Genomic DNA, 22029 nt, shown 5'->3' on the forward strand with positions numbered 1-22029 from the left:
GCCTGCTTTTTTGATACCCATAAAGGTGGAGCATCAATCACACTGTTATGGCCACCATCTTGACTTTTTTGACTACACCCTACAATCACTCCTGTTTCATCTACTTTTGCGGATGTGGAGTTTGGAAATGGCCTAGGGAAGAATAAATGACTGAGGGCCACAAGTGCAATAATATAAACATTTTAAAGCTGCAATTTTTTTCTTTTACAACTTACTAGAAGTACGTCTCATTGAGTCCAGGGGGAAGTTGCTTTTTAATAAAAATGTACAGGATTGTGCAACATGTTAAGACAGGCCTCCAAATAACATCTCCTCAAAAAATAAAATTGTCTGATATGATTTCATAGAAGGTGGAATGAACACTAAAAGAGAAAAGGTACAGATGAGGAAATTAGTCAAAAGGATTTTTTAATTTTAATGCAAGATGTGTGCTGTATGTTTTTCAACCCATGCAGCTCTATTACATATTATGAAGCAGAAGGAAATTTATCTTCTGAATCTGTGACCTAGTTCATATATCACAGTAAGCTTATTTGGATTTGTCCTTCTGTGTTGTGTGAATCCAACCCTTATAGTTTATGTATGACTAAGTTTTGTGGAGCTAGTATGTTGTGATTGATTCAATAAATTATGGTTACCGAGCACGACCAAGGATTAGTGCTGTGAACTCAATCTTTTTAAAAACGCACTTTGATTCTCTTTTAGAGAATTGTAGGCAGAACATTCACAGAAACTGCTTCATTGAATACAGCAACATTTTTGATTCCTGCAAATTCCAGGATGAGAACAATGAATAAATGAATGCTATTAATGGATTGCTTATTGACGGGGCAGAATAACTATAGACTTTTTTTTTAAAAAAATGTCAACTAATTAAGGTGCAGTTTCAAATCCTCATTGGCAGCAATTACACAAGTTTTGTTGGGACTTTCACGATGAATTCAGCTTAAATAATGAGGAACTTCTAAGTACAGGCACTCTTTTTAAGGAAGCAACTTTGACCTGTGACAAAGACACAGTTGAAGTAATCCTAATTTCAACATCAGGAAAGAAAAATGTAGCCCACTGCTTATTTTAGAAACTAAAATGTAGGTCATGCTGTAAATGTTGAACTAAATAAGTGATGATTCTATTATAATCATGAATTAATCAAATAAAATAATAAGAAAAGGAACTTGTTGGCCAGATATACCACCAAGAGAAAAATAGACTTGTGCATAGTTTAATGTCTGTGTTTCAGATTGGGTCTGGATGTTTTATGCCTATGATTCTTATACCTCCCACAGTGTCCTCAGATAATGTGGCTGGAATTGGTTCTTTCATTTGGAATTCTAGTAATAGTTTGTGCAGCCATGGAAGCTCTCTCCATGCTTGTTCCTCAGCACAGTGTTCAGCCTCCGTAGATGACAGGGCTATGATGCCTGGTTTCTTGTTGCACCGGAGAATGGTCATGCCCCCGTAAAAGAATATGTACCCCATAGTTAATTTTCTATTAGATTTATCTCCAACACAAACTGAATCTTGTATATCGGTATATCAAATTATCCTACCTTGGACACATTATGCAAAGACATAGCTCTCTAAAGAAGTCTTTAATGCTGGGGAAGGTGGAAGGAAAGAGAAGAGGAAAACCAGCAGCAAGTGGATGGACTCAACTACAGAGGCCATTATTGTTTAGTGTAACTTGCTAATGCTGTAATCTGTAAGGATACAAAGAAACATATAATTGCCATGAATGAAATTAGTTTATTTATGATCCACTTTAGCAAAAGAATATTACAAAATAAAGACAGAGTCTAGAGTAAGCGATAACACATATTGTTCTCTGAAAATTACTATGAAGTAAAAACATCTTGGTTGTTTACACACTGGAATAAAGAATCAAAGGATAATATGCATTTATTACAGGTTAGAGAAATGGGTTGATGAATACATTGGAAAGAATGGATAGTTTAATTTAGAGACAATACACTGCTAGTTATGGAATATGCCTATCTTTGGGACTGGTGGGGACCAAGTGCTTCAATGAAAATAGTTACAACATCTGCACTGATTGTCAAATATTAGCCTTACTGGGCACAGCATATGGAAATGGTACTTGTTGGACCAGAAATAGTACTTTTCAGTATCTTCAGTATACTATAGATCCTTTTAGCCTTGTCAAAGACAGAAGTGGTTTGCTGCTGGTGAAGCAGGTTGTGTTGGACCTAGATCTGACATTTCATCTTCAGGAATGCTGCTGAAATTGAAAGAATATAATTAGTTTTGCAATATTCAAGCTATAACTCTCTCTCTCAACTTTATTTCCAGCCCCCATCTAAAGACTCTGGGTGGCTTACAGCTTATAATAAAATGCTTTCTCTGTTGCTGCCCCCACCCTCTGCAACAGCATCCCCCCAGACATACATATGGCACCCGATCTGCTGGGGTTCTGAAGGCCATTAAGACCTGGGTTTGTTTTGGGGCCTCTCTCATGTTTTTGATTGTCATGGCTGCTTTTTAGTTTGGGCTGTTATGTTTTGTTATCATGGTTTTAACTTTTTAAATTGTATATTCTGCTGTTGTAAACTGCTCAGAGTCTTTTGGAGCGGGTGACCATAATAACAAGAAGTGTTTTCTATCTCTTAGTGTAGAATATTTATCTGCAAGAAAATTTGCCTCATCTAGCCATTAATTTCCATATAATATAACACAGTTGTAACCTATTGTTCAACCCACTTATTGTGCCTTAAGAGGGCAAATATCATTTAACAGTTGTTCTAAATTTGGTTTTATGGATTAAACCCAACAAATGGATTTAGGGCATAATGAACCTGGATAGACCTAAAGTAAAACTGAATTGAAAAGGGGATTTCTTTCAGCACTTTGGAGATTTTTTTTTGAGAGAGAGAGTTGTAAAGATGAAGGAAAATATTTGCCTATTCAGGAAATGTTTCTATCAACCTGGCTGGATTTATTTGTTCTCATTGGCAATAGCATGTGGCTAAATCTGATTTGCTACCAAAGCAGCAATAAAGGAAAAAGGGAAACAGTAACAGTAAAATCTTTACATAATGGTAGTATGGTTAAAGTGGCATTTTAGAAATATTTATGTTCCCTCAAAGTATATTCATCTCAAAAATCAAAATGGGAGGACATAGTAGAACCCTAACATACCGTATTATTCATCCTTGCCAATCCTTTGCAATGAAATAGGATCCTTTAAACTCAAATCTTGCTCTAGAATCTTTTATATGCAGTACATGTTAAATATGGGTGGGTATTCCCTCAAACATTAATATAACTTCAACCACTGCAATTGCATGAACATTTCAGACATAATGTGTTTTGATTACCAAGAATATGTCTGTGCAAAAACTGTATGTCCCAATGTTTTAACTGAAAATGTTATATAGCACTATCTTAGTAAACTCAGGGAAATCAATGTATAATCAATCCTTGATTACTTATATTCTAATACATAATTCATGTTAATGTAATTCTTTGGATATGATTACATATGTCTCTGTGGTAAAGTCTACTACAGTCTATTTTTTCCCAAAAACTTGCCCATTATATTAAAAAAACAAAACTTGTTCATCTGTTCTTTGAATAACTTGGGCAATAGCGTTTGGCCAGCTGGCAGCCTTTTCTCGCCTGTTCGTGCTGCGCTGACAAATGTTGCATGCACCTGGCTATGAATGTCCTCTCAACAGAACATGCAATCATTGTATTGTGTATTGTTGCCTTTTGAGCTGATTGTGCCCAATGGGGACAATGATCCCGAGTGGAAAGGGAAATGTTTTTCTATGCTTTCCCCCTCTCAGCACCCCACTTCTAATCAGTGATACAAGGAGGTTGTGCCTGTTTGCTTTCCTCAGTAAAACAGGAGCTTCTGTGCATGCAGGTGCATGTACAGAAGGCCCCCACTTCTGTATCAAGGCAGATTGTCTCCTTGTTGACTCCTTGTAAAGGAGGAGTTACTTGTCTCCATGGGATTGAGTGCCTTGTTAAGGTTTATCGTGGCCAATTTGCACAAGTCTAATGAACAAAACATAACAAGTCTCACTTTTGAGTAAACATTGTTTAGGACTGATTATTTAAATATCTCCACTAGAGGAGAGCAAAATCTCACAGACTCAACCTATGTCTGTGATGTTGACAAAGTAAACAGGGAGAGTTTTTTTCTTTCTTTCCAGTACTAGACTCGTGAGTCATCCAATGAAGCTGAATGGTATAAGATTCAAGAGTCAAAAGATGTACTTTTTTTTGCACAGCACATAGTTAACCTATCGGAGGACAAGATAATAAATACTTACTAGTCAGGTTTACTATTGAAGATGGCTATAGATGTTTGTATTGGGAAAAAGATCTTGAATGTTATGCTAAAGAAAATGCTTCCCCTTTTACAGAAGTGTTGAAAGTTCACATAACTTGACATTGCTATATAATGGGAAATACCAGTAGAATAAGGGGGTTGGGTAAATGCCTACTGGCCTTGTGGTTAAGATATGATTTTAAAGAAAAAAAGTACAATATTACCTGATTAACTGGTAGAGCCCATCTGGTTTTTCAGAGTGTTAAGAAGTGGGTATCTTCCTTCATTACAAAAGGAACCACTGAAGTCATCTAGATCTAAGGCCCACACCATACCACCTCCCAGGTTTTCTTTCTTCAGATACTGGACCTGAATGAAACAGAAAACAGGAATTCAAATGCTTGAACTCAAATATAAATCATGTGGTTCAACAGTTTCAACTGTCATGATTTGCCATGGTTCAGGGTGGGTTCTAGGCCTGGCAACCTAAGCACTTGCCTAGGGCACACCAAAATTGAAAAGACTTCTGAAATATACAATATAAGTATAAAATCTAACCATCTTTCCTTGGTGCTTTAGAACTTTTTCCTTCTACACTTTTTGAAAATGCCCACAAAGTTGGTCAAGCAGTAATAAATAGCATACTAACCAGACACTGCAAGTCATGAAAAAGAAATTATTATTACACCTATGGACCTCAGGAAGCTAATAATATTACTAAAGCAAGACCAAGTTCTGATAGTAAGGTACGAATAAGTCACGTGATATCAGCTAATCAAAGTTATACCCATGTGCCAGTACACCCACTCAAGGGTTAAATATAATTTCACAGAATTGTTGCTATATGACAACAATGGGTGCTGATGCCATTAAAATTATTTACTGTGATTCAGAATAAAGGGTAAAAATGCCCCCCAAAAGAGATAAACTGTCCAGGGCTGAAAATTGTAAATGTGAAGCTCAAAAACTCGAAGGAAAAAGGGAACAAGAGTGCGCCTCTTTACATAAGGGACACCAGACTTTGCCTAGGGCGCCAAAATGTCTCAAGCTGGCTCTGCATGATTACAGGGTTATATGCCTGAGGAAAACATGATTAACCATAGGTTTCCACTGCATATATGCTTAGTGAAAACCAGGATTATTGTAAATTCTGCAAAAATGCCTTTCACATAAAAAGGACCCTTAAGCAGTCTATGTTGCTACCATCTTGTGATTTATGAACATAGAGGTTGCTGAGCTGTGCTAGAAGAATAAATGAGCATTAAATTAAAATATATAGTCCTTACCTTATTTGTAACGCTCTTGACATGATCATATCCTACCCATTGGTTTCCTTTGAAGGAATATGGAACCTTCTGATCTTCAATCACTACTGTGGTAGCACCATTTTTAAAGACACAGATCTGAAACAAAGCATATGTATGTGACCTGAGACAGATGTATTTTGGCTTGGCAAAGGAGTATGAATAACCCAGGATATTCCAAGGATGCATCTTTAGTACTTGGCCAAAGTTTTCAGTAGAAACTTTTCAGATAAATTGCAGGGGAGAGGGAACAGCAAAAGAGGTCAGAAAATTGGCAATGGAAAGAGATGGCTGAAACTGCGTAATTGTTGCAGGCAAGGATCTTGATAATGGTAACAGGAAGGCTTTTGGCTAAGATCAGGTGTAGTACATTCAGTAACAGCAGAAGCTTCACAGACTCCACTAAAGTAGTTGCTTTACTGCAGGCCAGAAGAAAGACATAGACAGGGGAACCTAATTGTCTACAGTCTTGTTATCTGTGGTTGGTAAAGAGACCTTGTTATCTGTGGTAATGGATTTTATGCATCCATGGTTTTTACTGCATCTGCCATTTGGGGCATTTATAAAATTTTTCATCAGATCTCCACACATGCATCTTCCCAACAATGTGCTACTGGTCTTCCCATCAGCTAGCCCACCTTCAGTCTTCCAACTGCATACATCTTTGCAGCTCCTTTTTGGTCATTTTCCGGGAATCCAGAACTTATCTCCCGTCGCGCACACCCAATTCCCATAGACTCAAGGTCTCATTAGCTCAGTATTTTGTGATGTAGTTGTAGTTTAGAAGCTCTCTCTTTCTCTCTCTACACACACAAAACTACACAAACATACACACACACATATATACATACACACATACACACAAATTCTCTCTTTCTCTCTCTCTCTCTCTCTCTCTCTCTCTCTCACACACACACACACACACACACACGCAAATGTTAGGCACCCCAGGTTTAAATCTAAGGCCTTTTCTTCCCACCCTTTTGACTAAATGGACTTTTGGCTGTTCTTTCCTGGTCTTGAAACTCAGAGATGCCTATTCTTCATTTATATAATGGTTCTGTCTGGACTGAGAATGGTTGATTCCTGTCTGCCTGATTTCACCCCTTATATCTATTAAAATGTGATGTTTGCAATAGAAAAAAGAATGTTAAGAGAAGAAGGCACTCTCCTTGCAACCCCACAATAAGGAAGTTGTAATCTAGGACTTTGTTGATCTGCCCAAAGGACTGAAGGGGCTGATTGTAAGTTTTTTCGAGGGGGGCAGAGAGGTAGGGAGGGAGAGGAATAGTCAGATCTACATCATCCTTTGAACTCTATCCACTGATGACACCCAAGATGCTTCATTCTCGAGATCTGTTTTGGAAGCAATGAGTATATTGATATTTTAAAATTGTCTTTTCACCTATATCAATTTGTATATTTATAAATGTACACACATATTGCACCAATACATTCCCTGCAGTATCTACCAAAGGGAGCCAAACATGGAGAAGTGTTGGACTTCTTGGAATTTATCCTTGCATGGAGAAGTGAAAAAGGCATAACCATATATCTTTTCCTTACCTCATAATAAGCCAAAAATCCGTTTTCTTTTGTGTAAATACCAGCTGTCCCAGGCCCTGAGGCTGGAGCATTCACTCCATTCTGTGAAGTAGAAAGGGTAAAGGATCGTCCGTAGGCAGGAATTCCCAGAATGATCTTTTTAGATGGCGCTCCCTTGCTCTTCCAGTACTTCACAGCATTGTCCTTTAGTGCAATAAATGAATAAGCATGATTTCAATCAATTTTGTCTGGTTTTGATGCTATACCCTTTTATGGACCAAACAGTTATGCTACAGTCCTAACAAAAATATATTGGTGAAGATACAGTTTCATATAGCAGGGAAAATGCTTCCATTTTGAGACATTCAGACTGCCAATTTTCCTTTCCAGCTGTAGCCTTTCACTTCATGCTGTGGAAAAATTTATCCCTTTAACATAGTTGGGCAACCCCTGGGCTTCCACATGTTTTGAGCTGCAGTTCAAGTTGTCTCAATCAGTATTGCCAATTGTGAGGAAGTTGTAGTTCAGAAACATCTGGAGGGCTACAAATAACATGTATTGATTTGAACTCATGAATTTATGCAGCAGCTTTCTAGGAAATGCAAGGAATGATAATGGAAAGGAACTGGTAAGAAAAACTCTATTATCATTCAAACTCTTTGGATCTCACTCATTGTTATAATTATCTGGAATGTGCAGAAAACAAATAGTATTGCTTTAGGAGAAAGGTTAACACCTTGATATAATATCCTATCTCTGTTTACAAATGCTAAAGTTATAGATACTAGGAAAATAATATGGTATTCTGAAATTATATTTTGCCCACATTATTACTGAGAATAATGTACAGGCAATCCTTGCTTAGCAACTGTTCGTTTAATGATGGTTCAAAGCTACAATGGCTTCGGAAAGAGTGCTTTACGGCCCATCACTTCTGGCCATCGTAAAATGTTGCACTGCCCCCCTCCATGATCACGTGGCCGCATTTCGGGTGCTTGGCAACCAGCTCGCATTTATGACCAGTTGCCAAGCACCCTGCGATCGTGTGATAGCATTTGCAGGCTTCTCTGCCAGCTTCCCCAGAAGGTTGCAAGCGGAGGGGACGGAGGGAAGCTGAAATCCTTCTGTGGGCTGCAGGAATGTTTGAGAGCAAAAAGGCTGCCTGCTGGGAGGATTTCAGCTTTGTGCGGAGCTGAAATCCTTCAGCAGGCAGCTCTTCTGCTCTGTGCATGGAGGGAAGGGGAAACCCTTTGGCGGGCTGCAGGAACATTTGAGAGCGAAAGGGCTGCCGGCCAGGAGGATTTCAGCTATGTTTGGCGCGGAAACCATCCAGCAGGCAGCCCTTTCACTCTCAAAGAGCTGCCTGCCAGAAGGACTTCTGCGTGGAGCTGAAATCCGTCAGCAGGCAGTTCTTTCACTCTGTCTGCTTAACAACCCAGGAGATTGCTTAACAACTGCAACCGGGAGTGCCCAGATTGCGGTTGTTGAGTGAAGCAGTCACATGGGCATCTCGCTTAATGACTACTTCACTCAACAATCAAGATTCCGGTCCCAATTGTGGTTGTTCGAGTGAGGACTACCTGCATAGGCAAAGTACAAACTTTTTAACAGACAGATATATATCCTAAGATGGTATAGTATTAAAGATTATTACATTATTTTGAAATCTATGTTTTCCTATCTGACACTGAACTATATTTTTATGAATTCAGAATTTTTCTCTGAACAAAAATAATCTGCTTTTGTAAGGAATATATTCCTTAATTGCCTAGAGAATAGTCTAGATAATTCTAATTCTAAGAGGTATGATTTATGAACAATACTCAATATTTTGGACTCATGTACAAATGTATCTAGTAGAGCTGAGTACATTTTGAAAATAATTTGGAAGTTACTTGGCATGACTACAATTGGACTACTTAATGCAGAGACCTTCACCTCATGCAGAAGCTTGAAAAGAGAGGAGGGGCTGCCTCAATGAATAGCAGAGAGGTGTTGTGCTTACATTTGCATGAGGTCCAGAGCACTTCTTCCTAATCATTTTTGAAGTGTGCACAGCCCTAGGATCTTTAATGCATTCAGTTTAAATATCTGCCACATTAGATTTATATTGTGTTTTTTCTAACACACCTTTCCTGCTGGTACGTCTGAATTAGCAATCTTTGCTGATACTTTAGCAGCATTCATGCCCATTTAGAAATCTGCAAACATCCTAGCAAAATCAGTTAGCTTGACTCTTATAAAAGAAATAGAGCGATAGTTATTAAGAAAAGCACCTCTCACAGAACTTTTTACTAGGAATCTGAAGGAACTAGAAATTGTTGAGAGTCACTGTGTAGAGAACCAAGATACAATTTTTCAAGTGCACAGGCATGAAAACAATAAAAGGGAAAGTGTTGGATAAAATGTTTTAAAACCAGCATGCTGATTCTCAATCTCTCTTTTTATATAACTGTTTTCTAAATGTAACGTAATATGTGTTAAATAGGTACAGTAATTACTTTTGATCAGTTCTCTAAATCTAAATGTAAAGAGTCTCTTTTGGATGAAAAGGTGTTTATCACATACAGTGTCAGGGAACAGGGGGCTGACGTGTCCTGTGACTCCTTCTGAGGCTCCATGAAAATCATATGCCATGAGGTTGATAAAATCCAGAGATCTACAAGGAAAGTCAGAAAATATATGTGTGAATTCCATTTTTAATATAATTTGAATGGCTCCACAAAGCATGAAGTTTCACAACTGAGGCATAAGAATTGTCAGCTTACAAAGTTGGAGCTAACGGATCAAATTAATTAATGTGAACATGCTTGCTTTAGTCACTTATGGTAATTTTCTCATTTTAGTTAATAATTTTTCCAGCATATAGTCACTCTGAGATCTTGTCCACTTCGTAGGCTTTGTCAATAGTTTCCTTCGCAGCTGCAACAGCAGCACTAAGCAAGAGTCTTTTCTTTCCTGTCCTCTGGGCTTCTGCTTTAAATTCTTGCATCATTTCCTAAGACAAAAAGTTGGACAAGCAGACAACAACATGAGTTTTGCTCCTGTCATCCTTTATAAAATAAAATATAAAATATAAAAATGTAGAAGAGGTTACTCAAAAAGATACAGGTGATTGAATGAACAGATAGTGATACTGATTCAATCAGTTTTGTCTCCAAAGTAACTGAAAATCCAGGATACTTGTTGTTAGAATTATATTTTTATTAAAGAGATTTCTAGTTACCTATTACATATTGCTTACTTGCTATGCTTATTAGAGGGTAACACATCACATAATGATGCACATCTTGGCTTCTGATAAAAAAATGTGTCCCTATATTACATTTTGGAATCTAGTGACTGCATATCAAATCAACTGTCATTACTTGATTCTAATAATAAAGTAACTAATAAAACAGCATTCATTCTGTACAACTTTGGGGATACTCCCTGATGCTTTGATTCACTAACACAGAGTATCACACATAGAATTTGCTAGTGCAAAATAATGCTGCAACAAGAAACTTTAACCTGTGGTTTGCATGTTGTGATCAACTTAAGGTTTTCCTGTACCTGAACTAACAAGGTGAAACGTTGTTTATCCTCTGCAGGGCTGCCTCTGGCACCAGGATATTCCCAATCTAGGTCTAAGCCATCGAAGTCATGTGTTTGGAGGAATGAAACCACAGAAGAAATAAACGTCTGGCGGTTGGGAGCAGTAGCTACCATTGCAGAGAACCTAGCAAAGAAGTGACATATGAGGACATCGAACAAACAAGATGCCAATTGACCTTGTATGATACCTGTATCAGATGTGCTTCCATCCAATATCAGTACCAAAACTACAGAATATAGAGCACACTTTCCATAGGAATTAACCTGTTGTATTAGTCTTCAGATGGGGAAGACATCGTTAATATCGTCTAAAGTTCTATCTTAGTCTGACTTGCAATGATACTTTATCCCAAATAATATATTCCCTATCCAGATCTTCCTTCAGCTTGATTCTGTTTTTTAAGTTTTAGTTCCAAACATTACTCAGTATTTTTTAAACCAGTTTTGAAACATGTATACTATATTACTACATGATTAAATATGTACAGTAGCCAGTCTTATGCATCTTTCCTTATTCCAATTACGTATTTTCCATCGTGCGTAGCCATTTTTATCATCAGCATTATATGAAATAATCACAAACCAGTGTACAATAAAAAATGGAGGACATTGCAACAATAAAATAGGACCCTCAAAGAGGGCCACAGCAAGAGCATCCCAAGAATAAATCCTGTTTTGGCAGTTGCTACTTAGGCATTGTTCATCATAGCATAATGAACACGATTCCCTCCATAGATCTAGCTGAGGGCCCTGATATATTTACAGTAGTTATCTAAATATAAGGTTTTAGAACTTCTAGCATCTCTTTGGGCCAATTAACCCTATCAAGTTCCTTGCCCATTACATCATCTAAAACATATTGCTAGTTTTGCCCATCTACAGCCACATTTATTATTTCTTTGCAGATGTGTATCTCAACCTCTCCCAACATGGTGCACTTCAGATGGGTTTTTGTTTTAGCTTCCCATGGGAACTGAATGAGGTACCTCCATAAAAGGAGTGTGAGGCAGCTTGAGGCTAATTTTGGACTGTAATTGCATATATTGGCTCCACTTGATTGGCTTTTTTTTTTTTTTTTGCTTCTATGCCAATTTATTTGAAACCTGAATGAGCTGGAGTTATTTCTGCAATTTTGTGAGTGAAGGGAACTTGTGCGTAGTTTGTGTTTTTACTGCTGGGAACTCCTCCCCTACTCCATCTCCTGTTTTCTGCTTCAAGCCAGCTTTAACATTAATATGGGAATTCAGCAAGCTTTTCTTGAAGTGTGAATGATGCTTTTGTCTCTTCCTTTCCCCACTACAGCTGTCTGCTATTATGGTTAAAGATATTGGGAGAGATCCCCAAGTGCTAAACTGCCAATACTCTGATACTCACTTTCAGAGACTGTTCATTACAATGAAATAATAGAGTCAAAGAGATTTGGATGTTTCAGTTTTTGCAAAACACTGTCCATCATATATGGTAATTTCCCATAACCTTCCTTCATACCGATACAAATGGAGAGGTGCTAGCATTTTTAAAATTTATTTTTCAGCATGGAGTGGAGAATTGGAAAGTTTTGCTATCCCAGAGTTGCAGGGGGTGGGGACTGATCAAATAACAGCAACAATAATAACAATAATTTTGTTGGTCAGCTTGAAGGAGAACTGATTGGTTTATAGTGTTCCTGGGATTCTCTAAGTGCCCAGAGGTAGGCGAAAGTTAAGATGATTGCACAGCTGGCTTCAAAACAATTTTGAGGATTTGGAAGAATGCAAATTGGACTGTCTGGAAGTGCCTTAAGAATTCTTGGAGTGATATTTCCAACTTATTTAGAAGGCCCCAGGTTAGGGAAGGATGGTATACTTGATTATGCACAAATGAAAAAAAAATGTGGGTACTGTATTTTATATATGCACAAATAATCTCTAAAGAAGAATGGGATTCTTCTATCTGTTTTTTTTTGTTTTGTTTTTAATATGAATAAAAATCTTGAGAACATGGTTGAAAGGACACAACTATTCGTTATAAAATCACACATTTAGTCCAGGAAATGTCTCAAATGTCCAAACAAAATAGATGTGCGTATAATATTTCATCTGCTAACCTGCAAAGAATCTTTCCAGGCAAAAGTTTTACCATGTTCTCCTGCTACCTCATTTATCGAATGGGGGGGATTCAGGTTTCCTAGGCTTCCCTGCACATCTGCCCTTTTTTCACAATAAAATGTATTAATTGGGAATGGACAGGATAATTTTATGATGCTTTTTTGTTTGTTTGTTAGTTTTTGGTAGCACTAGATTCCATCCATCAGGAGGCTCCCAATTCTTCAATGAAGAACTGAACTGTAATTGGGCTTGTAACAGTGACAAGGTCACATACATGATCCCATCGCTTTTCATTGTTTCGTACCTCAGAAGAAACACCAGAGTTCAGTCTCTTCCTTTGTGGGATTTATTTCCATAACATCTACCTGTGCTCTAAATTGTCTCCCGTATCTTTTGTTTCAGATGTAATGTTCCATTTTAACATGTTTCATTTATTTATTATATATTTTAATACATTTGCTAGATGGATTTGAAGTATATCCATGGGTACTGTTTTTAGTAGTAATGTTAACATTAAGCTTATATGCTGAGATGGAAGCTCTTATCCTAATACACCTATTTACTGATACTTCATTTTCAGTCTTAACTGCCCTTAATTTCTTCTGAAACTGTTGGTCTCTCAGAATGACAAAGAACTGATGATCCTAATCTGTTGACAATATTCTTTCTTCCTTACCTTATAGCATTGCTACCCTATTTAAAAAATATCTACATCCATAAAGTTTAGAACTTAGCTTTAATTAACAAAAAGCCAAGATCTAGGAATTGGAGAAAAGTCTCCTACTTGTAGTTAAATTATTATCAGAGGAAACACATGTGCTGCATATTTATGAGAAAACTCCTCTTATAGAAATGTTTACCCAAGTCTTACTTTGTACTACCAAAAGTCCATCCACCAATAGCTAAAAGTGTATTCAGACCTGGATTCCTAAATGAGAGAAGAAGAAATTCAGTTAATAGAATTCAGTTTCTTTTCTTAACTATCTGATCTTACACACATATTTTTTTCATGCTTAGAAAATGTCATTGGGCCTGATCCAGCTTGGTGCATTACAATGTACATAAAATAGGCTTCTTGCGGTTTTTCCCAGCTGCATCAATGCATACAAAAGTAATTAAAAAACAAACACGATTTTTTTTTCTAGTTCAATCCTTGGGGCTGAAAGAGAATGGGGACAGAACTATATTCACTTCCTGCATTGCATTCTCTACTGAAAACTCTTGGGGGATTGTAATCTTTTGAACAAGCACCTTGCCTACAATTCCACTGTTCTATATTTCTATTTTTCATCTTTAGTATGAGAAATTTTAAATTAAAAAAAAAGATGATCCTATATGAATACAACTGCATTATATCAAGCGGTTGACTTGATTACATTTCCTCTTCAGCTCCCTTGCAGCTCCCTATGTAGAATTTTTATATACTTCCTTCTATTATCCCATAATCCAAGATCCCAGTTCTAGGAATTTCTAGCAAGATCCCTTTTCTCCCCACCCCACTCCATACGTTTTTTTGAGGTTATTGAAATCCTTGTAGAGCTGTTCATCATTCCACTCTGCTGTTGTGATCTTGTTGTCTTTCATTCCCGCAAATGCATAAATGAGATGAGTGCACAGTTTGGGATCAATGTCTTTAGGCAAGAATTTCCCTTTATCTTGCCTGTACTGAGCCCAGTTGGTGAAATAGCAAACCAGTTTGAAAGCAGAACCTGTGGAAATGAGACTGTATGTGAAAGACATCTTGGTCTGTTCACCTAATCACTTTTCCCAAGAAAATAAGATACTTCCCTTGCTTTATCTGTTTAATGACTTATTCCCAAACTAGCAAAATCCAGATATATTGAATGACAACTCCCTAAAATCCCAACCAACATGGTCAGTGTTGTCTGGGAATTATAAGAGTTATATTCCAACCTATATGGAAGAAACCAAATTAAGAAATGTTGGTTTTGTAGTTTTATTATCATAATCAGTGACCAAAATTAAATACAAGTTTAAAACAATTAGGATTTAAAAAAATATAATAAGGCATTAAAGATATCCCAATCCCCTAAAATATATAGAGGTAATTTGCTAGATTACTAAAATTATTCAGCAAATTACTAAAATACTTACATTTTAATGCAGTAGTGACTAGCATTTTAAGCTACTTAAGGGATAATTAGTAAGATAGATATAAATGAATCTATCTATCTATCTATCTATCTATCTATCTATCTATCTATCTATCTATCTATCTATATCTCATTGTCTGTTATCTAAACTGTAAAATCACAAAATAACAATTTAAAAATTCTACTCAAGAATTATCTAAGATTCTAAACATGGTGAATAGCAACGGTAATAAAGCAGAATATGGATGTCAGGATCTACGCAAGGTACAAACCTTACTTGCTTTTAACTTAGTATAGCGTTGCATATTAAATGGTTAATGGTAAAAATGTTAATTGCAGGCCGCTTGCTTGACCTGCCATTGTAGTTAGGAGTAAGGGGGGGAGAAGATGCCAGGTGTTGTTATCCCTACAGAGGCGTCTACAAGGTCAAGCACTGTGAGAGCCAGCCGGAGTGAGGCGCAAAGAATTTCAAGCGGGAAAAGAAAGGAGAAGAGGGGGGGGGGGAATTGGGCTTAAAAGGGAAGGTTTTGCTTTGTAGAATTAGACTCAACAAACTATAGCTGCTGTGCATTTCTCCCAATAAAGAAATCTTTGATGGAACTATTTAGACTCCAGCGGATTTACTGAACTTTGGGAATGAGTGTGCAGACTCTGACAATGGAGCTCCTGGAGTTCCATTCTGAAATATCTGCTAGAAGGGGGAGAATAAGATCAGCATCTGTTTTATTGTGAGTAGTTCTTAAAAGAGGTACGGTTAAGTTTTTAGGCCAGTTTGAATAAAAGACACAACATGAAGCCACTGGGTGAGGTTATTTACCGGCATGGGGTACAGCATCATCAGGGTCCTATTTATTTATTTACTTTTGATATCACTTCCACTGTATAAAGAACATTTTGGTGTGTTGATTGAATAACAACATCATTAAATAACAGTACAACAAAATATAATGGTATAAAGCACTTACATATTTTAAGACTAATAAACTTATCCAAAGCATTTGTTAAAATGCACATATTCATTTATATATACTACTCATAAAAAAAGATCTAGCTGACAAAAAGATGGGTCTTTAGCAAGTGTCTAAAATATATCAAGATTGGCTGCTCCCATGAGGGATGCCACCATGGAGAAACACAAATAGGTAATGGCGGAATAGCAGAACTTCCAATAAATTACTTCTTAATGAAGTTGAACTATGCAAAGTTCTTTGTTCAGAATATGTTCCTGAAGAGATAGTTCCATCTGCCAGAATGTGTTCTTTGTTGCTTATTATTTCTTTGATTTTAGAAACAGCTTCTGTTGGGCCTTCCCCTGTCTACCTTTCCTCTTATACACCTGCCTCCAAGTTTGAGGGAGTCCTGAGTAAAGTGTCACTTGTCAATGAGTCCTGCTCATGTTGCTGCAGTGGTTGGGGAATGTCTAGATCTAACTCCTCATGCTGCTTGGGGTATCAAACAGTGGGCCCATGAAAGGTATCAGCAGTCTTCATGCTCTTTCCACTGCTGATTCCTCTATGAAATATTTTATTAGAGCCCAATAAATTGAGCTTTAATCTGTCCTGTTTTCTCATGTTTTATTAGGAAATAAGATGGTATGATTGCTTTGACTTACTGCAGTGAAGGAACAGCAAGACAGCTAAACCTAGAATAAAAGGAAAATAGAAGACAAATTAGCTAAGTATATAGCCTCTTTGAATCTAAAAGGATGATGTATAACATGATCAATATTTAATTATCATTGCTTTTATTATATTTTACTTTGAGCGTGCCAGTAAACTGCTAGTATCTGCTTTGGTGGGATACAGGCAACTGTATGTTAGTCCTACAAGGTAGTCTGTAGATTAGAGAAGTTAGTTTGCACAGAATATGTGCTTGGTTATAATTGTGGCCAAGATGTGTCAGAACTGAGCTGTACTTACCATTAGCAGTACATAGTACATGTGACACAAGTATGACTAAAGCTGGTAACTTAGTTTACTCTTTCCTTCTCTTACTGCATTATATGAATGCCTCAATGTGTTGGGCAGCAGAGGTCAATACTTATGGGCCCATCCAGTGATAGCCTTGGCATAGGGACAATTGAAAAGTATAATGAGCAAATGATAAAGGAGATGAATTAATGAATGAACTGAATGCAAGAAAAATAGATGAAACTAAGAGAAAGGAGTGCTTTGTGTAATGATGAAGGAGAAGGACACTTAAATTTGACTTACTAATACAGAATGGAGTATTAGTGTTTGGTGTATTTAACATTGGATGTATTGAAGGATATTTGTGAGTTGATAGAAGATTTTATATAATTACATACACATATATTTCATATTTAGTATTTACACACACACACACACATATATATATATACTTATATTTAGTACTGAGGCATTTAGGTTTTCATTAAGGATTTCTGTACCCTGTTTCCTTCTTCAAGTTTGAATGAAATGTATATATTGTGCCAAAGGAGGGAGTCAGCTTGCTGTTATTGCTTTTGCTCTTGGGTAAAGAATAAAGAACTTAATTTCATGCAACTCTCTTTGATCCCGGCTCAGAAACGAACTGGTAGGAAATAATTCTAACAGAGCAATGGATTCAGAAGTTAATGTTAAGAGTGTCTGCCATTATGGATAGATTTTGTTGAAAAGATGTTACGGAAAAAGAACAAATTATTGTTCGTTGACAGGGCTGAGACTGATTTGAATGCTATGGATTCCTTTGCCCTGGGGGAGGAGGAAGGTAGGGAGGGGAGCCTGACTGGTGAAAGAGGTGCATTCTTGGCCTCTGCACATCAGTTCAGATCCTCTAATCTATCTTGCCTAATTTAGAATCTCTCATATAGAGTAATGGCTATTACCAATCCACATCACAGCTACTTAAAACCTAAACTCCTTGATGCCATCTATGCCAAGCCTGGATGAGAACTTGATTGTCAAGCCCAGTAGAGCTGGGCAAGATCAAGGAAGCAAAAACTACAGAGATTTCACTAAGGTAATTTTAATGCTAGTCTGGGATAAATACAGAATGTTGGAAACTGCTACAGGAATTTCCCAACCTTGTTTATACTGAGTTAATTAAGGCCAAATCTCTTTGAATGCTTCTTCCCAGATTCTTCTCCATCTGGGCTAAGTTGCTGTTTACAAGATAAGCTGTCAACTGACTCACCCACTATCTCTTGATCTCTTTATTCTCTTCCATTCCTTTCCCAGACTCCCTACAATCTCCCATACTGATTTATAGACATCCCAAAGTGCACTGATTGTACCAAAGATCCTTTGGTATAATCCTATAGCTCCTGGGCCAGGAAGGTGAAAGAGTAGTACAAATATCTTTTTGCCCATACTTTTATGTTCTATGGAAGCTTCATCATTAGAACCCTGCAAGATAGAGTTGTGTAGATTGGCCTACTTAGAGTAGAGTAAAAAAAGAAAGTAAAAAGAGTAAAGAAAGAAAGAGAGCCAGTTTGGTCTAGTGGTTAAAGCAGCAGGCTAGAAAGCAGGAAACTGTGAGTTTCCCACCTTAGACATGAAAGCCATCTGGGTGACTTTGAGCCAGTCACTTTTTCTCAGCTCAACTCACCTCACGGGAAAACAGAAGGAGGAAGGAATATTAGGTATGTTCACTGCCTTGAGTTATTTATAAAAAAAATAATAAAGGTGGATAAAAAATGTAAAACAATCCTAAAAAGCTATGCCACCACCATTGCTAATGGTGAACCCCAACGCAGAAATGTTAGAGAATTTTCCCCCTTGAAAGTTTGTCCATTAATGTCATTCATTCCCCCTTGAAATAACCCTACAAGTTCATTATACACAAATAAGATAAAGAATTTCAAAACACCATTTTTAGAGTTCTACTTCAGTTCCCTATTAAAGATACTGAAGTTGTGTGTTTCCTGTGCATCTGTACTTCTACTGATAGAAAGAGACTTGAAAGCACACACCTGTTAAAATGTGGCCTTTGTGGTAGAAATAATTATTTGGAGTAAATTAATGTATTTTCCTATGAATTTCATACAGAAAAAGTATATTGCATAAGAACATAAATAAGTGAATGAAATTTTGTAAAGCAGCACAGTGTCAACATCCAACATACAGACATGCTATTGAATCTAAGATTACCTGTCCAAATAAATGCTCGACCCATGCTGAGTGCAGATGATGTCCAGTTCTATTTGCAAAGAGCCAGATCTTTTTGTTTACCCATGTGTGGTATATATATACCAGCTCAATATTAACAAAGTGTGATGTTACAACAACATTTCCTGACTGTCCTTTTGTCATTAATGTTGCAATAAAATGACAGTCACAATGAGAACAGCAACTTTATGAGAGGCACTAGCAGTACTCATATTAGCTGACTTGGATATACAAGAATTTTGATGCCCAAAAGCCAAAGATCAGGGGAACTGAAGAATGAATATGCCTGTACTGGAAAGTAAACAGGGGCTGCAAATTGAGGAAGAGTAGAAACTGGGGCAAATGCAGCTGAAATCAGTTTCTATTCTTTCTAGATATGAACCATGTTTTAAGAGAGCACTGGGTTTGCTGGCCTTGCCATCGATCCAAATAACACACTTTTTGTCTTTTCTGGATTACTGTGCTATCATCTAGCAGATTTGTATGAGCTATTGGTCATATCCAAATCATAAAAAATGTTGACTTATGGGGAATTCAGTGCTTATGTATGTATATATGTGCATATGGATGTGTAGTACACATATCTATATATACACACCCTCAGTTAATAATGATACGTTCTTGTGATCTGCAGGTGGTAAATAATCAATACTGATAGGGTTTACTTTTTTTTTTTTTTTGCTATTATTAGGCTGGAAAATGTAATGTAAAAGTCTCAAAACTATGGGCTTTTCCCCACTGCTGAGTTAAAGAGCAAAAATCAGAAAACTATGGCAGCATGAATTTGCTTTCCTCAACTAGTCTCTGTCCTACCTCTAAAGCGTCTGCTGCCAGATGGAAGAATTCTAACGCGTTGTGTGCAAGTCTTATTAAGCCAAGTCATAGGTTAAATCCTTTGGTGTTGCTGCCCTGCTCCTTTCTCAATGTCTTCCCTGGTGGTAAACCATCTGCCAAACACAACACTGCTGTGATTGGTGGAGGGTTTTGACAGATGGCTAGACCCTGTGGATAGCCATCTGTTAAAACCTGGTACCAAGATAGCTGGTGCATAGGCTGGATAGGGACTGTCTACTAAGCAGAAGTGAAGAAAAGCCTACCTAATAAACATGATTATAAGGAAAAGGATGAATTATCAGACAATGCTAATGAAGGGCATTGTTTTGATACACAATTTTATACTCTCTCATAATGTGTGGGCATGCATGTGACAGTGCACTCTATCTTATTTACAAAAGATTAACTTGCTTTGTAAAGAGCACAGCGTTTCTTTCCCCCCACCTTATCTCTTTGTTGAATGCCTGATTGCCTTCCAAGAGAGCACACCATTCCCCCACCCCATTTCCTTTAGAAGCAATTAGCCAGATGCCTGACTGAACAAGTAAGCTATATATTAGATTCGTACCAGGCAGGCAGAGACACCAAATTCCAAAGAAGTTACAAAGAAGGCCAGAAGAAATTCCAAAGAGGAACAAAGAAAAGATAAGGACCAACATGGGCTATTTCCTTGGTAACCAGAAGAAAAAGTTAAACTTAGGTTCACCTCTTTAGGATCCACCTTTAGTCCTCCCTGGACCATCCCAAAAATCCCTTATATAGACATGAGGGGATATATGAATCTGATTACATTTGTGGATGACTATAAAATCTTTGTTGCTTGCTTTGCAAGGTGTGGTTCTCCTCAACACCTTGCCACGGTGTTGAATGAGCCATCCAGAATGTTTCTTGGCCAATAAAACATCTGTTAGATAAAAAGCCTCGTCTCAAGTTAATTTGGTTCTCTAAACTTGGGTAAATGAATAAACAAAGGCTAGTGCCTAACACTAACATCGTTGAAAGATTTATCTAGTCCATACAACACTGTAAATGGTTTGTAAAGAAACATACAATTGTATGCAACACTGTTTTACATGCAGATATTAAAGAGCACAGGGAGGCTCTGTGAAATAAGCATGGCTGGAATAAAACAATTTTATGCCAAGAAGTGTGAATGTACAATGTGGCAATTATTTGCATTCACAGAGAAACATAAGCTTCTTCATTAGAATGCCCATCACTCTGCCATCTTAGATCTGAACTTTATATTTTATAGTGGTCTATAATTAATTTCAGATTCCTTAAGCAGAATCTTCAATTGTACTTCAAGAGAAAATTCAGACAACCTGTCCCGGGAATGACTAATCTTGATTATTTAGCATCCCATCCTTAGCCAGCATACCTGAGAATGGAATTATAGACTATGACATTTGATATTCATGTTCTAACACCATTTTTTTTTTTTTGGCTGATGTTGGAATGCTGCAGAATGAAAAATAATTAAGCACATAATTATGTATGCACACAAGGTCATTTTTTTCTACATTTTCCTTTTCAATGTAGCCACTAGGTTCTCCTTAGCAAGGCACCTAGGGATAGGACATTCTTGACTGCAGAAAGGGGAAATTAGTTTTACAGAAACTGGACCTGCTCTGTTTGAATGTGTGGAAATTTAAGTGTACCCTTGCAAGTCAATTGCTAGGCATTCTGTGCAGGTCTTTTCAGATTTAGCAGCACAAGCCACTTCCAGCTTCTGAGTCTCCTAACTCAGAGGAAATGAAATATGATAATGCATGAAATCAAGACACGGGCAAATAATCAAACAGACCCCCCCCCCCCCAATTATTTGAACATTTTAAAAACAGTGATCTAACATTGAACTTCCTTTGAGCATGATGCTCAGGCTAAATGGCTCTCTGGCCTCCAACCTCTGACTGGGTCTGGTGCTGTGTTCATATATGCACATGCAAATGGACATGCACAGATCACAGACATCAGAATGAAGAATAATTTTATGGAAATATGTCACATAAACTGCAGAATTGTGCACTGTTGTTCTTAATTTGTCAGAAAGGCAGCCACACTTCACAAATGGTCTATTTTTTTCCCTGGGACTTTAGTAATCAACATGAATTTCTCCAT

The 22029-nt window shown here is 37.3% G+C and overlaps 1 protein-coding gene across 2 annotated transcripts; it reads right to left on the minus strand.

Moving 5' to 3' along the window:
* Positions 1-1736: 1736 nt before the first annotated feature.
* On the minus strand, positions 1737-19103 carry LOC103062859 (chitotriosidase-1). 2 transcript variants are annotated; one of them, XM_025165538.2, is made up of 11 exons: positions 19057-19103; positions 16557-16586; positions 14338-14539; positions 13702-13758; positions 10702-10867; positions 10020-10144; positions 9715-9805; positions 7168-7350; positions 5584-5700; positions 4522-4666; positions 1737-2236 (listed from the first exon to the last, which is right to left on the minus strand). In XM_025165538.2, the coding sequence occupies exons 1-10, from the start codon at positions 19079-19081 to the stop codon at positions 4526-4528; spliced, it is 1137 nt and encodes a 378-aa protein (XP_025021306.1). In that variant the 5' UTR covers positions 19082-19103; the 3' UTR covers positions 1737-2236; positions 4522-4525. The 2 variants fall into 2 exon arrangements, with proteins under 2 accessions (XP_025021306.1, XP_007426463.1); XM_007426401.3 differs by having other exon boundaries at positions 1737-2239.
* Between the last annotated feature and the right edge of the window lie 2926 nt (positions 19104-22029).

This window comes from Python bivittatus, unplaced genomic scaffold, assembly GCF_059951505.1.
Source record: "Python bivittatus isolate LINGU-HERP-01145 unplaced genomic scaffold, Pbiv_v1 ctg000700_np1212, whole genome shotgun sequence".
NCBI classification, from domain to species: domain Eukaryota; kingdom Metazoa; phylum Chordata; class Lepidosauria; order Squamata; family Pythonidae; genus Python; species Python bivittatus.

Excerpts from the sequence above, each read along its gene's own strand:
- LOC103062859 (XM_025165538.2), bottom strand. The coding sequence starts at position 19,081 with ATGGGTCGAGCATTTATTTGGACAG. Across the intron at positions 16,587-19,056 it reads TCGAGCATTTATTTGGACAG|GTTTAGCTGTCTTGCTGTTC; the intron begins GTAATCTTAGAT and ends CTTTTATTCTAG. Across the intron at positions 9,806-10,019 it reads GAAGTGGACAAGATCTCAGA|ATCTCTGGATTTTATCAACC; the intron begins GTGACTATATGC and ends CTTTCCTTGTAG.